Source organism: Nyctereutes procyonoides, unplaced genomic scaffold (genome assembly GCF_905146905.1).
Source record: "Nyctereutes procyonoides isolate TBG_1078 unplaced genomic scaffold, NYPRO_anot_genome, whole genome shotgun sequence".
NCBI lineage: Eukaryota > Metazoa > Chordata > Mammalia > Carnivora > Canidae > Nyctereutes > Nyctereutes procyonoides.
The window spans coordinates 61,063,522-61,079,669 of NW_026575125.1; the positions used below are offsets into that span (position 1 = coordinate 61,063,522).

The window sequence follows — 16,148 nt, forward strand, 5'->3', positions numbered from 1 at the left end:
AATGGGACAGAAAGAGGAAAGCCATGTAAAAGAGAATAAATATGGTGATTGCAATGGGGCTGTCAACAATGATTATGCAAGGAAGTTACTCTGGAGAAGCAATGGGTAAGACTATGGAAAGTATAAGGTAGGATCATGGAGAGTGCTCCTTAGAAATATTAGGTTTGGTTTGATAGCCAATAAAGAACTACTATATAGTATTTTAGCCTACATTGTTTTTAGTGATATATTAAAGTAATGTTTTAGGAGAAAAAGTAGCTAACAGTTACTGAGTGCTTGCCCTGTTCCAGGCAATGCGATACAATAATGATGGTTAAGAGGGTGGCCTTGGAAGTTCGTTGGAGTTAAGGTCTAGTCCTGACTCTGGAATTTATCAGCTATATGACATTGGGAAAATTACTTATTTTCTTGAGTGTCAGTTTCTTCATCTGTAAAATTGTTGTAGTAATATCCACCTTTCAATGCTGTTGTATGGATCACATCGATTGAAAAAAGGGAAAACCTGTGGCCAGAGAACCGTTAGGAAAGTATTACAATTATTGAACCTAGACAAAAGTGATTACACCACTAGAATGGAGAGGGAGGAAAAACTGCAGAAGAAAAGTAAAGAATTAGGACAGAAGACTGAAAGTTTTTTATTTCTGTTCAATTGACATAATTTGGGAAAAAGAAATTCTACTCTGAAGTATAGGGTTCCTCTCTGGACATTATCAATTGTTTATACATTTCCTTAGAGCTAAAAATAATCGTCTGTTCCCTCTATTCATCATTTCAACATCTCTGCAACATATAATTTAAATTTCCTTTTCTTCAGTCAGTTAAAAAACAAAACAAAACAAATCATTCACTTTCTTATACTGTATTTTCAATTTTTTATTGTTTGCAATTTCTTCCTCCATTATTGAGTTTGCCAGTCAGGCCTCCTACAAATTTTCAGAGACCATGTTCCCTATCATAACAAAAAGTAAAACTCAGAAAGAAAACTAGTCCTGCCATTTCTGGGTTTAGGGAAACCTGAAACTTTTCTTAAATCTTCTGTGGCTTTGCTCACTTCTTCAATGCCTAATTTCTGCAACCAGCTATCGTCAGAATACTCATTACATAATAGGAGTCTTAAAATGCACAAAACTTTGAAAGCATAGGCTTTCTTACTAGTGTCTGATTCAACATAGGGAGTCTTCATTTAAGGAAGATCTGTCTTATTTGCATACATTTCTGAGCAGGAAGTTATGTGCAGAACTTTCAGTTTCTGTGGGAAAATGTCCTTCATTCTAATATAATTTAATACAATGCTCCCTTTTTTCTTTCTCCTCTGCCTCCTCTTGTGGAGAGAATCGTCAAAAATAAATGTTTCAACAGATCTCGCGGTGCAATTCGAGACTCCCTATTTAAAAAAAAAATAGAAATGATGCAAAGGAGCCTGTATTTTCCAGGCTTTGGGACTGGGACTGCAGTATTCTGAGCTCAGTGAAAACAGTCAAGGGAGGAGGCGGGACTCTGGCGAGTTCCCCTTCCACCCTCCCCCCCTTTCTTCTTTCCACCTCTCTTCCACTTCTAGCTGAATTCCAGCATTTGCTGCAGTTTCTCTCAAGCCCTTTGCAGGACCCAAACAACAGCGGCCATTGCTCCCAGGATGGTGATCCGTGTGTATATTGCATCTTCCTCTGGTTCAACGGCGGTAAGGAGGGTGGAGAGACCACCTTTGTTTTCCTACACACCAGTCTCCTGCTGCTCCAGAACCATAAAATTGCAGAAGTTCATCTGGCAGCCACTACTTAGGAAGACACACGGTCTTCCACCCGTTTTCCCCTTCTCTTTCTTTCCTTTGTTGCTTCGATTCCATTTTTCTATGGAGTTTAGCTTTGTTTCCCTTACGATGTAAGATCACATTTCTACGTTGAAGGAGAAAGAAAGTTACTGAATTTTGGTAGATGGGAGATGGTGGTATTGGGTCTTTAAGGTTAAGGGAAGAAGTCAAGTAAAATCACACTGGTGAGTTTCAGGAGTGGGACATATGTGCTCTAGGTACTGAGATGAAAGGCAGGCATGCACTTCTGTAAAGATGTAAAAAGTGCTGATGACAATTGAGTGGAGGCCTACTGAAACATTGTGATTATTTTTGAAGTGAGGCCCGTTTAATCAAAGAGTTATTTTGCCAGTGTGTAAGAGAGTGTGTTTTAATTCAGTTTAAAGAGTGTTAGAACTAGGCAGAATGGGGGCGGGGGGATTGAGAACTATGATGCAAAGTTGTGGGTTTTTTTTTTTTTAAACTAATGTGACAAAGGACCTGTTTTTTCCTTCCAGAGTGTTCCTTATTATGATTTTTTTCCCCAAAAGACATAACTTCTAACAGTTTCTAACTGCTTCAAATATATTGAGAACTAAAAAGGGAACTAGCAAGTAAGCAGTTTCTTGTGTAGTGGCAGACTCCAGTTGCTGCTTCTTCAAATGATAGGACAGGTCCCTTCTGGGTTCATGTACTTTTAATTTAGAGTAAGAATTCTTCAGCAGCTGTGGGAAGGAATAAGATAAACTGGGGTACAACCGTAGTGTATATCCATGATAAATGAAAGTGCCTGTTTTTCACAACTCAAAAGAAAAGCTAACAGTAGCAAGAGTAGATATGTGAGTTCCTGATGTAGGATGTAGTAACTGCCTCCTTCTTCTGGGCTTTAGAACAGCAGCTATTTCATATTTTTACTGTTGTTTGTTTTGTTTATTTACCCCTAAAATGGATTTGGGATAAAACTGAAGGTTAGGTGAAATCACAAAAACCTTGAACTTTGAACTTTGTCTTTTCTGGCCACCATGCATGGGTATGTTTAGACAGTTTTCAGACAGAATAATTAACATTACAATTTTTGAGCAAATTTAGGTTGAAAACCTAAAACTTTTTATATTGCCTTTGAACCTTACCTCATGAGCTTCTTGCTTTATTATTATCCACTTATATTAATTATGATATTTCAGAGTAATATTTGAGTTCCTCAGAGTCTCATGCCCAACACAGTAATTGTAAAATTTTAAAGACCAGCTTAATAACTTTAGTTAAATTCCTGATCAGAAGTTAGTTTCATTTTAGGTGATAGGCATTTCCAATACTACTATTTATTCTTTGCCTTCTTGCTCATCTACCCCTCCCCCAAAAGCAGATTCAAAAAGAAACTCCTTTCAAAATTTCTATTAAAGAACAGTGTATGTTCTCATTCATTTGGGGAATATGAATAATAGTGAAAGGGAATATAAGGGAAGGGAGAAGAAATGTGTGGGAAATATCAGAAAGGGACATAGGACATAAAGACTCTTAACTCTGGGAAATGAACTAGGGGTGGTGGAGGGGGAGGAGGGCGGGGGGTGGGGGTGAATGGGTGACGGGCACTGAGGGGGACACTTGACGGGATGAGCACTGGGTGTTATTCTGTATGTTGGTAAATTGAACACCAATAAAAATTAATTTATTAAAAAATAAATAAATAAAAATAAACCTAAAAAAAAAGAACAATTTTATTTCTCCCTTTGTAAAGACTTAGGGTTCTAAAAGCCTTAAAAAAATGACTGATATCTCTTTTTACGTATGCTGTTAGACTGGATTGTTGAAGACTATACAAATAGGAAATATATGCTATTTATGTTTTGTTTCAGTTTTTTATCTTATGAGTTACTAGAAATTTGTGTGTTGTTTCAGTAATTATAGTTCTTATGAGCTTGTTATCAAAAATACGCATATTGGCAAAATATATTTTTATTTTTTAAAAAGCATGAGTATTTTTAAATAGTACTAAAACAGGAAAAAGCGAGTATACTTCATTTATAACATAAATGTGCACTATTCAGGTTGCAGTACTAAGGTATTGTCATTAAGACTTCTACCATATAGTTTTTAACACACAATTTAGAGATTTGGGGGCAAAAATATTTTTTAATTTATTTATTGGAGTTCAATTTGCCAACATATAGCATAACACCCAGTGCTCATCCCACCAAGTGCCCATCACCCAGTCACCCCAACCCTCCGCCCACCACCCGTCCACTACCCTTTGTTCATTTCCCAGAGTTAGGTGTCTCTCATGTTTTGTCACTCTCACTGATATTTTCACTCATTTTCTCTCCTTTGCTCTCCATTCCCTTTCACTATTTTTTATATTCCCCAAATGAATGAGACCATATAATGTTTGTCCTTTTCCAATGGACTTATTTTACTCAGCATAATACCCTCCAGGTCCATCCATGTCAAAGCAAATGGTGGGTATTTGTCGTTTCTAATGGCTGAGTAATATTCCATTGTATACATAAACCACATCTTCTTTATCCATTCATCTTTCTATGGACACCGAGGCTCCTTCCACAGTTTGGCTATTGTGGACATTGCTGCTAGAAACATCGGGGTGCAGGTGTCCCGGCGTTTCACTGCATCTGTATCTTTGGGGTAAATCCCCAGCAGCGCAATTGCTGGGTCATAGGCCAGTTCTATTTTAAACTCATGGAGGAACCTCCACAGAGTTTACCAGAGTGGCTGCACCAGTTAACATTCCCACCAACAGTGCAGGAGGGTTCCCCTTTCTCCACATCCTCTCCAACATTTGTTGTTTCCTGTCTTGTGAATTTTCACCATTCCCACTGGTGTGAGGTGGTATCTCATTGTGGTTTTGATTTGTATTTCCCTGATGGCAAGTGATGCAGAGCATTCTCTCATGTGCTTTTTGGCCATGTCTATGTCTTCCTCTGTGAAATTTCTGTTCATGTCTTTTGCCCATTTCATTATTGGATTGTTTGTTTCTTTGGTGTTGAGTTTAAGAAGTTCTTTATAGATCTTGGATACTAGCCCTCTATCTGATACGTCATTCGCAAATATCTTCTCCCATTCTGTAGGTTGTCTTTTAGTTTTGTTGACTGTATCCTTTGCTGTGCAAAAGCTTCTTATCCTGATGAAGTACCAATAATTCATTTTTGCTTTTGTTTCTCTTGCCTTCATGGATGTATCTTGCAAGAAGTTGCTGTGGCCAAGTTCAAAAAGGTTGTTGCCTGTGTTGTCCTCTAGGATTTTGATGGAATCTTATCTCACATTGAGATCTTTCATCCTTTTTGAGTTTATCTTTGTGTATGGTGTAAGAGAATGGTCTAGTTTCTTTCTTCTTTCCCAGCACCATTTATTGAAAAGACTGTCCTTTTTACAGTGGATGGTTTTTCCTGCTTAGTCGATTATTAGTTGACCATAAAGTTGAGGGTCCACTTCTGGTTTGTCTGTTCTGTTCCATTGATCTATGTGTCTGTTTTTGTGCCAGTACCACACTGTCTTGATGACCACACCTTTGTAGTACAACCTGAAATCTGCCTCCAGCTATGGTTTGCTTTTTCAATATTCCCCTGGCTATTCGAGGTCTTTTCTGATTCCACACAAATCTAAAGATGATTTGTTCCAACTCTCTGAAGAAAGTCCATGGTATTTTGATAGGGATTGCATTAAATGTGTAAATTACCCTGGGAACATTGACATTTTCACAATATTAATTCTTCCAACCATGAGCATGGAATATTTTTCTATCTCTTTGTGTCTTCCTCCATTTCTTTCAGAAGTTGTTTTTAGGGTATAGATCCTCTAACCTCTTTGGTTAGGTTTCCTCCTAGGTATCTTATGCTTTGGGTGCAATTGTCAATGGGATTGACTCCTTAATTTCTCTTTCTTCAGTCTCATTGTAAGTGTATAGAAACGCCACTGATTTCTGGGAATTGATGCTGTATCCTGCCACACTGTCGAATTGTTATATGAGTTCTAGCAATCGTGGGGTGAAGTATTTAGGTTTTCTATGGACAGTATTATGTCACCTGGGAAGAGGGAGAGTTTGACTTCTTTGCCAATTTGAATGCTTTTTGTTGCATGATTGCTGAGGCTAGGACTTCTAGTATTATATTGAATAGCAGTGGTGAGAGTGGACATCCCTGTCTTGTTCCTGATCTTGGGGGAAAGGCTCCCAGGGTTTCCATATTGAGAATAATATTTGCTGTGGGCTTTTTGTAGATGCCTTTAAGATGCTGAGGAATGTTCCCTCTATCCCTACACTCTGATGAGTTTTGATCAGGAATGGATGCTGTATTTGGTCAAATGCCTTCAATGCATCAATTGAGAGGATCACATGGTTCTTGTTTTTTCTCTTGCTGATATTATCACATCAATTGCTTTACAAGTGTTGAACCAGCCTGGCAGCCTGGGGATAAAACCCACTTGGTCATGGTGAATAATCTTCTTAATGTACAGATGGATCCTATTGGCTACTATCTTGTTGAGAATTTTTGCATCTGTGTTTATCAGGGATATTGGTCTATAATTCTCCTTTTTGGTGGGGTCTTTGTCTGGTTTTGGAATTAAGGTGATGCTGGCCTCATAGAATGAATTTGGAAGTACTCCATCTGTTTCTATCTTTGTGAACAGCTTTAGTAGAATAGGTATGGTTTCTCCTTTAAACGTTTGATAGAATTCCCTGGGAAGCCATCTGTCCCTGGACTTTTGTGTCTTGGGAGGTTTTTGATGACTGCTTCCTCCCTGGTTATCAGCCTGTTCAGGTTTCCTATTTCTTCCTGTTCCAGTTTTGGTAGTTTTTGGTTTTCCAGAAATGCGTCCATTGTGTCTAGATTGCCTACTTTATTGGCATATAGCTGCTCATATTAAGTTTTTTAAATCGTCTGTATTTCCTTTTTATTGGTGGTGATCTCTCCTTTCTCATTCATGATTTTATTAATTTGAGTCTTCTCTCTTCTTTTTAATAAGGCTGGTTAATGGTTTTTCTATCTTACTAATTCTTTCAAAGAACCAACTCCTGGTTTTGTTGATCTGTTCTGCAGTTCTTCTGGTCTCTATTTCATTGAGTTCTGCTCGAATCTTTATTAACTCTCTTCTTCTGCTGGGTGTAGGATCCATTTGCTGTTTTTCCTCCAGCTCCTTTAGGGGCAAGGTTAGCTTTTGTGTTTATAGTTCTTTCCAGTTTTTTGGATGGATGCGTGTATTGCGATGTATTTCCCCATCAGGTATGCTTTTGCTGTATCTCAAAGATTTTGAATGGTTGTATCTTCATTCTCATTAGTTTCCATGAATCTTTTTAATTCTTCTCTAATTGCCGGGTTGGTCCTTTCATCTTTTAGCAGGATGGTCTTTAACCTCCACGTGTTTGAAATCCTTCCAAACTTCTTCTTGTGATTTAGTTCTAGTTTCAAATCATTATGGTCTGAAAATATGTCAGGTAAAATCCCAGTCTTTTGGCATCAGTTAAGACCTGATTTGTGACCCAGTATGTGGTCTATTCTGGAGAAAGCTCCATGTGCCCTTGAGAAGAATATGTATTCAGTTGCATTTGAATGTAAAGTTCTGTAAATATCTGTGTAATCCATCTGGTCCAGTGTATCATTTAACGCTCTTGTTTCTTTGGAGATGTGCTTAGAAAATCTATCAATTGTAGAAAGCGCTGTGTTCAAGTCTCCAAGTATAAGTGTATTATTATTTAACTATGTCTTAAGTTTGGTTGTTAATTGATATACTTGTCAGCTCCCACATTCAGGGCATAAATATTGATGATTGTTAGGTCCTCTTGTTGGATAGATCCTTTAAGTATGATATAGTGTCCCTCTTCATCTCTTATTACAGTCTTCGGGATAAACTTTAGTTTTTCTGATATAAGGATGGTTACCCCTGTTTTCATTTGAGGGCCTTTTGATTGGAAAATGGTTCTCCAACCTTTTATTTTCAGGCTGTAGGTGTCCTTCCGTCTAAAATGAGTCTCTTGTAGACAGCAAATAGATGGGTCTTGCTTTTTTATCCAGTCTGAAACCCTAGCCTTTTGACGGGGTCATTAGCCCATTCACACTCAGAGTTACTATTGACAGATATGAATTTAATGTCATCAGGATACCTAATCAGTCCCTGTTTTTGTGGATTGTTTCCTTGGACTTCCTCTTTCTTTTACAGAGTCCACCTTATTATTTCTTGCAGAGCTGGTTTGGTGGTCCCATATTGTTTCAGTTTCTTCCTATCTTGGAAGCTCTTTATCTCTCCTTCTATTCTGAATGAGAGCCTTGCTGGATAAAGTATTCTTGGTTGCATGTTCTTCTCATTTAGGGCCCTGAGTATATCCTGCCAGCCCTTCCTGGCCTGCCAGGTCTCTGTGGAGACGTCTGCTGTTAACCTGATACTTCTCCCCATAAAGGTTAGGGATTTCTTGTCTCTTGCTGCTTTAAGAATCCTCTCTTTATCTTAGGAATTTACAAGTTTCAGTATTAAATGTCGGGGTGTTGAATGTTTTTTCTTGATTTTAGTGGTGGGAATATATCTGGATGCCAGTTTCCCTTCCCAAGTTAGGGAAGTTCTCAGCTATGATTTGTTCAAAACTTATTCTCATCCTCTGTCCCTTTTGGCGCCCTCTGCAACCCCAATTAAAGGTAGATTTTTCCTTCTGAGACTGTCATTTATTTCCCTTAACTTTTCCTCATGATCTTTTAATTGTTTTCTTTTTTTCCCACAGCTTCCCTCCTTGCCATCAACTTGTCTTCTATGTCATTCACTCATTCTTCTACCTCATTAACCCTCATCATTAGGACCTCCAGTTTGGATTGTATCTCATTTAATTGACTTTAGTTTCGGCCTGATTAGCTCTAAATTTTGCAGTTATGAGGTCTCTTGAATCCTTTATGCTTTTTTCCAGAGCCACCAGTAGCTTCATAATTGTGCTTCTGAACTGGCTTTCTGACATCGAATTGTAATCCAAATTCTGTAACTCTGAGGGACAGAGGACTGTTTCTGATTCTTTCTTTCGTGGTCAGTTTTTCCTTCTAGTCATTTTGCTCAGTGCAGATTGGCCATAAACAAGTTGTAGTGAGAAAAGGAGAACAAGAGAGAAAAAAAAGGGGTGGGGGAGAAACAAACAGAAAACAAAAAACAAGGGGAAGTATCCTCTGATTCTATATACTGTAAATCCCTCGACTTATCCTGGAACTTTCTAGCGCTGCTTGATCAATTACTTGCTTTCCCCCTGTCCTTCCAGCTGGTCCTCTGGGGGATGGGCCTACTGTGCTGATTCTCAGGTGTGCACCTAGCGGAGCTGCCCAGCCCCCTTCTAGGTGCACAGCTCAGTGGGAGCTGTGTATCCTGTGAGGTCCCTGCTCCCTGGTGGCCCGGCTCAGTCCCAGGTACAAGGTGACACCAGGAGGAACAACAGTAGTGGCGGCGGCCATCTCTGCAGCCCTGGAATTAGCTCTCACAGTAACTACTGCAGCTCCCAGTCCGCAGGGGCCTGGATGCTCCCAGAGCGGAGGGGGCGCTGATCTGCATAGCTCTGGGCCGTCTGTTGGCAGGAGTGTCCTTGCTGCCCTGTGTCCTCCCCACCTCTGCCTGTCCTGTGGGGAGTGCCGGATCTTAGGCTGTGTCCCCCAGCGCCTTTGGCTCCTGTGCCTGCACCACTGGAATTGCACTCCCGTGGCGGCGGGGCCCCCTCCTTGGGGAGCCGCTGCCCACGCTGCCTCCTGAGCTGCTCTCCGGGCCCCGCTGCCTTTCAGCCTGGAGTGTCCTCGCTGTCCTGAGCCCTCCCAGCTCCATCTGTCCCAAAGGGAGTGCAGGATCCTGGGCTGTGTCCCCTGGCGCCCTGGGCTCTGGGGCCTGTGCCACTGGAATTGTGCTCCCGGGGCCACATAGTCCCCTCTGTGCAAGGCCGCTGCTGGACCTGCTGCCTGAGCTGCTGCCGAGGCCCCGCCGGGTGCTCGCTGCAGCCCTTTAGGGAGCTCGGCCGCGGGGTGTGGCGCACTCTCCCCCGGGGCGCAGGTCCTCTGTTAGTGCCCCTGGGAGCCTCAGGGCATCCCTGCCCCTCCTGGGATCCTGCTCCAACTCCCTGCCAGCGCCTTTCCATCCGGAAAGATTGGTGAAGCTTCTGCTTCTCCGGGATGGGGCTTTCCTGTCCTGGAGGCACTCGCCCTGGCCTTAGCCTGGCTCCTCGCAGGGTGCTCCACCTTGGATGCTTTTTTATTTCTTTATTTTTTTCCATCTTCCTACTTTGATAGAAGCGCGAACTTTTCTCACTGTAGCATTCTAGCTGTTCTCTCTTTAAATCTCAGGCTGAATTCGTAGGTTTTCAGGATGATTTGAAAGTTATCTAGGTAAGTTGGTGGGGACAGGTGACTTGGGTATCCTACTCTTCCACCATCTTGCCCCGCCTGCTTGGGGCAAAAATCTTAATGGGAAACCAATGATTGCTCAAAGTGAGACACTCTTATAAGTTACTAAGATAAGTTATTAAGTGTAGTTCTCTGAAGAGCATTTAAAAGAAAGCTTTTGGTTTTGGATTGCTAATCTTTCACTGTTTTCTGACTCTTCCTAATGGTTGTTATAAAAATAACCAATATTCAATATTTTACCAGGCACAGGAGAATATATAAGTCCAAAACAATATTAATTTTTTCTGTGCTTATTTCAGGACTTATTTTCCCACATAGCCTGGTCAAAAAAAAAAGTTTTCAAATATTTACTCAACTCTGCCCCAATACTGGTAGCATTTGGTTCTCAAAAATGTAGAAATGAAAACAGGTGTGTTGGTTTTTGTAATCAATTTCTTGAAAGCCATAATAATAATAGAAACACTTAAGTGTGTCAGGTACTATATATTTTTGGTGACAATTCCTAGTCCTGTGAATTAGGTTTTATGATTATCTCTATTTTTAAGATAAGGAAATACAGGTCCAGAAAGGTTAAACAGCTTTCTCAGGGTCATATAAATAGGATGTCACAGAACTTGAATCCAGCACAATCTGTTTGAATACAATAACATGTATTTAACCACCAAGAAATACATTGTCCCAGTGATGCATGTAGAGGAGGCATGAGAAGATAAATGTGAACATGAGGTGAGAGGTACAGAAATGACTGGAAGAATTGGAAGAATTGCCTGAGCATATACATATACAGGGATTAGAAAAATGAGCTGATGTGGAGGAGAGATAGTATATCTGAAATTGAATGTCATTAAGTGGAATAAATGACTGTTCACTCAAGGACAGGGGGATAGAGAAGACATGCCCATTTGGAATTGTTTTTTGTAAGTCAAGGTATAGAAAGTCAGGCCTGAATACTGTTTCTTTTTGTGGAAACTATTTAGCAGGAATGTAATTCCAAAGTTGTCTGTCTATAGGGGGTGATTTCTGCCTGTTCAGGACTGTTTGTGTATGTCTTGACCCACTGTAACACAGAAGTATATACCATATTTTTGTTGTTATTGTTCTTGTTGAGATTGTAATGCCCTATAAATTTATATTTAATGGAACAGGAACAATAAATACAGACCCTGTGTAACTTAATAAATTTCAGTAACTTTTAACAAAAATCAACATTAGTCTTTGATGAGAACTGCTAGAGTGATGATTGCTTGGAGAATTTTAACTGGTTTGGGAGGTTTTTTTTCTGATACTTCTTTTCTCTGGACTCATAATAATCTCCATCTTATGGTCTCTTTGCATTCTAGGTAGGCTTAGTGTAAAATGTTGAGATTGTGGTAGATAGATGGTTTCTGTGGGTTTTATTTATGAAATAACTTTTTAAAATTATCTCTTTTATGACTGCTAAGACAATTATCCATGTGTGAAATGAAATATACATTTCTTTATGACACTATTCACTATACAAGTTATAAAAACGGGTAAATAAATGCTTGTGATTGCCAAAGTATGAATCACTAGTCACAGTACTATTTTCATTTGGATAATATACATGTGGGATAATAAACTACAATTCTTCATCTATATGATTCTCAAGTAATTGTATTTTATGTGGCAGAATATTTTGCTTCTCTGACGTTATATTTATAAATTGAACATTGTTTTGATGTATGCTATGGTCTTTGTTATAACTGTCAAAGTTTGTTTGGATGCTATTTAAAAGTATTCATAAACTACTTAAAGGAACAAAATCAGAAATTTTTCATCATATGAATGTTTAGAAATACTTTTTGGTTCTAAATGGTGGAAAATGACAGCATTCACCTGATTAATGCAGGAACTCAGTATCAGTGGTTTCAACTTGGTGCCCTATGTTTGATGACTGACTTCCTTAATTTCACAGCAACAGTGGCAGTTTTTGGAATAATTTGGCCCAACTTAAAGAGGCTTGGAAATCACAATTATCAGCAATGATTCTTGGGCATTTAAGAGTCAAATGGTTTTAGGGAAGAATGTATTTTGGAAATTTAGTATAAATTTAGATTTATGAGCTGGTAGAAGAGAAATATAAAATGGGTTTATCTCTAGCTCAAAGGCTAGTTTCTGTATTGAGGAGGAGTTCTGAACAATACACCATAAGATCAGTTCTCCCCCTGGATTGACCTGGAAAATAATAAATAGATTGAAGCCCCAGATGCATTCAGGTCAAATGTTCTAATTCTCTGTAGTTAATCCCTAAATTCTTCTCTAAGATATATATTGCACAATTAAACATGTATCTTTTACAGAAATATTTTCTGCTAGTTAATTGAATTATCAAGAATGAATGTAATATTTCATTTCTTACTGATAAAATTAAACATATTGAGATTCTGTTGGAATCTTAGACTATGACTGTCTGTTGCTTTCAGTTCTTCTTTCTTGCCTACAAGAAAGTCTTTTAAACCTAGTATTTAATTATTTCCTCCAATCCAGAACAAGATTAAACAAATGTATATTTACATCTGTAAATATGTATGTCTAAGGGAGTATGTCTAAGACCCAGAAACATTAGGTATATTGCTTAAGATCAAAAAGTTTCAAGTGCGGGGATCCCTGGATGGCTCAGCGGTTTAGTGCCTGCCTTTGGACCAGGGTGTGGTCCTGGACTCCTGGGATCGAGTCCCACATCAGTCTCCCTGCATGGAGCCTGCTTCTCTCTGCCTATGTCTCTGCCTCTGTCTCTTTCTCTGTGTCTCTCATGAATAAATAAAATCTTTAAAAAAGTTTCAAGTGGCAGAACTGGGATTAGAACCCAAGTTGTTCTGGGGGCACATGGGTTCCTCAGTTGGTTAAGCACCCTACTCTTGGTCTCAGCTCAGGTTTTGATCTCAGGGTAGTGGATTCAAACTCCATGCTGTACTCCACACTGAGCAAGGAGCAAGAAGAAACCAAGTTGTTTGGACTCCAGAACCCACTCCTAAATACTGTTATTTACACATCCTCTTAATGTATAGTTATTAAACAAAAATTGTCAATAGTACATTAAACTCTTGTCATGTGACTATGAACCTATAAGTACTATTTAAGACTGGATGATACATGAAACGAGAGAAAAAGACTGGAATATGCTTAACCAGGCAAATGTGTCTTCTTCATCCATAATCTGTACATGAGAATTAAGTGGGACTGGGGAAAGTAAGGAGGTTGGTTAGTAGCATCAATTTCAGATATATTTTAGTTCTTTTATTTTTAAATAAAATTGCTTAACCAAGGACAGATTTTTAAATAGCATTTGTGCCATGTATTGAGTTCTTTTGACTCAAATTTTCTTCCCTGAAAAGTATTTTCATGTTGTCATAGGCTAACATAATTTAAAAGTGGCTTTTTATGATTCTGTAAATTTTCTAAATTCATTAGCAAAGCAACTGTGCTATGACTTGTAAACTCTGATTATGGATTCTAGTCTTTGAATTCTGTCCCTCTGGCTTAGTCCTTTCTGGAAATGAGACACTATCAGAGTTGGAGTTAAAGCCATACATTTTTGCTTAGGATATTTCAAACAGTGAGTCAAGACAAATAGTACTTTATCTTTTAAATACCAGAGAATATTTATCTCAGTTAACAGTTACAATAGAGAAAATTTTGGGGCACCTGAGTTGCTTAGTGGTTGAGCATCTGCCTTTGGCACAGGTCATGATACCAGGGTCCTGAGATTGAGTCCCACATCAGGCTCCCTGTGGGGGGCCTGCTTCTCCTTATGCCTATTGTCTCTGCCTCTCTCTGTGTGTCTATCATGAATAAATAAATAAAATCTTTCAAGAAAAATAGAGAAAACTTTGTCTGTTTTGCCACTACCACTCAGCCAATTATTTTGAGTGCAGCATATTCCTCAATGTTAGAATTAAAGCAGTAAATATACACTTAATAGTAGCTGCATGAAAAAAAAAAACAGCCACATGATATCACAAACCATTCTATTCAGTGTGATATTTCAAAGTTGATTTGGAAGGAAGATGAGCATAGACAATTATATCATATGTTAAAATATGATTAATCATCTCATTTTAATTTCTCATGCAATACTTTGTCAGTGAGCGCTTAAAATATGCCAAGGATAGTGGTAAGTACAATATTATATAATTGAATTCCTGTTTCAACTCAATAAAGTCAGCAGTTTATCTGTCCATTTATGAAAAGGAAACAGACTCAGAGAGCTAGCAAAGCACTTCCACCTAGGTTTGTCTGATGCCAGAGCCCATGATCTTAACAACCATGGTATTTGACCTTTTGGCTGATATTTCTTGATTATCCACTATGAATGTAGTTCTGAAACTAATTTAAAAGTCGTTGCAAAATTGCTTTTCGAATAAACTTGAAAATCATGAAAAGTATTTCTTAGTTAATTGTTTTATAGCAGTACAAAGAAAAAATATAGTGGCCAGTATATCATGTAGAGAACTAAGAATTCTTCAGGGGAATCTGGGTGGCTCATTCGGTTAAATTTCCAACTCTTGATTTTGGCTCAGGTCATGATCTCAGAGTTGTGAGATGGAGCCCTGTATGAGGCTCTACACTAGTGTGGAGCCTGCTCAAGATTCTCTCTCTCTCTCTCTCCCTCTGCCCCTTGCCCCCCACCTCTCTCCCTCTCTAAAAAGAAAATTATCCAGAGCAGAAAATCAAAGTCATAATAGTTCAATATATACTATTACTTATCCCAATATAAGATTTCTTGTGTAAGGCAGTCTAACAAAAAGTAGGTGAGACAAATTATTTTTAGAAGGGGTTTTAAGCTTTCAGCTAGAGCATGTAACTTCAGGGTGTGGCATGTGTTATTGACTGTTGCCTATGTTATCTGTAGGTCATTAACATTTTCTTTGCTTCTCATAACCCTCACAAGGGTTTATGTCGTTTATAAATGATATAAAATGAGAGTATCATGGAAGAAAGCTTCTATAAGTATTGGTTTGGAAATCCATTACTAAAAATTACAGAATCTGATTTTACTCTTTCAGAAATGTATACATAATTGGTCTTGTGCATCAGCTATTTAGAAACCCCAAAAATGCAGCAGTTGAGGTATAGATTTTTCAGTAAATTTCTACTTAAAATTTTAGAAATATTAAATTAAATCTTCTAATGATGAGAAGACAATCAGGGGTGATGATGGTGATATAGAGAGTTGACCAAGTAAGAAGAAAAAGACCTGGTAAATTTTAAAGGAAATAAGTAGGAAATGTGTCAAAATCCAGAATAAGGCCAATTTTATACCATAAAATTTATGTGATTTTTTTAAAAGAAAACTTGTTGAAAGGCAAGCACAAAAATATTATGAGGATAGTATGTGTAACCATTGACTTATTGCCCAGTTGCATTAGGACTTATGGTTACATTTTGAAATTTATTTTTTAAGATATTTATTTATTTATTTATTTATTTATTTATTTATTTATTTATTTATGAGAGACACACAGAGAGAAGCAGAGACATAGGCAGAGGGAGAAGCAGGCTTCTTGAAGGGAGCCCAATTTAAGACTCGATCCCTGGACTCCGGGATCGTGCCCTGAGCGAAGGCAGACTCAACCACTGAGCCACCCAGGCGTCTCTACATTTGAAATTTAAATTAAAGAATAATCTTTGTTTGGCATGTTTTTATATACCCTTAAAATTGAGTGGTTATGGTCAGACTCTGCTTGGGGGCCTTAAGAAAGTTTATATATCCTACGTGGATTTAAGTCTGACTCTACCAAAAGGTTGACCTCAACAACTAAAACTGTACATCCCAGGGAATTTTTATACTGCCCAAATACCAGGGCCTGCTCAAGAGACCTCCCACCAGCAACATAGCATGTGTGTAGTTTTGAAAGTAAGTGATTCTAGATTTCATGAGAAGTAATGCACTATATGATGCTTTAAAATGTAAAACATCTAACACAGTATTATCTAAATCATTTATATCTAGATGACCAAGTAGATTTTCTATAAAT

At 38.5% G+C, this 16,148-nt stretch overlaps 1 protein-coding gene and 1 pseudogene across 1 annotated transcript in view; both read left to right on the plus strand.

The window, feature by feature from the left end:
- The first annotated feature begins 1,544 nt into the window (after nt 1–1,544).
- The window catches only part of SH3BGRL (SH3 domain binding glutamate rich protein like), a 146,538-nt gene continuing 131,934 nt past the window's right edge, over nt 1,545–16,148 (plus strand). Inside the window, exon 1 of the mRNA XM_055339065.1 lies at nt 1,545–1,678. Coding sequence (XP_055195040.1) covers nt 1,634–1,678 — 45 coding nt within the window. The 5' untranslated portion in view covers nt 1,545–1,633. The remainder of the gene's footprint in view (nt 1,679–16,148) is intronic.
- The window catches only part of LOC129518809 (COX assembly mitochondrial protein 2 homolog), a 121,310-nt pseudogene continuing 106,766 nt past the window's right edge, over nt 1,605–16,148 (plus strand).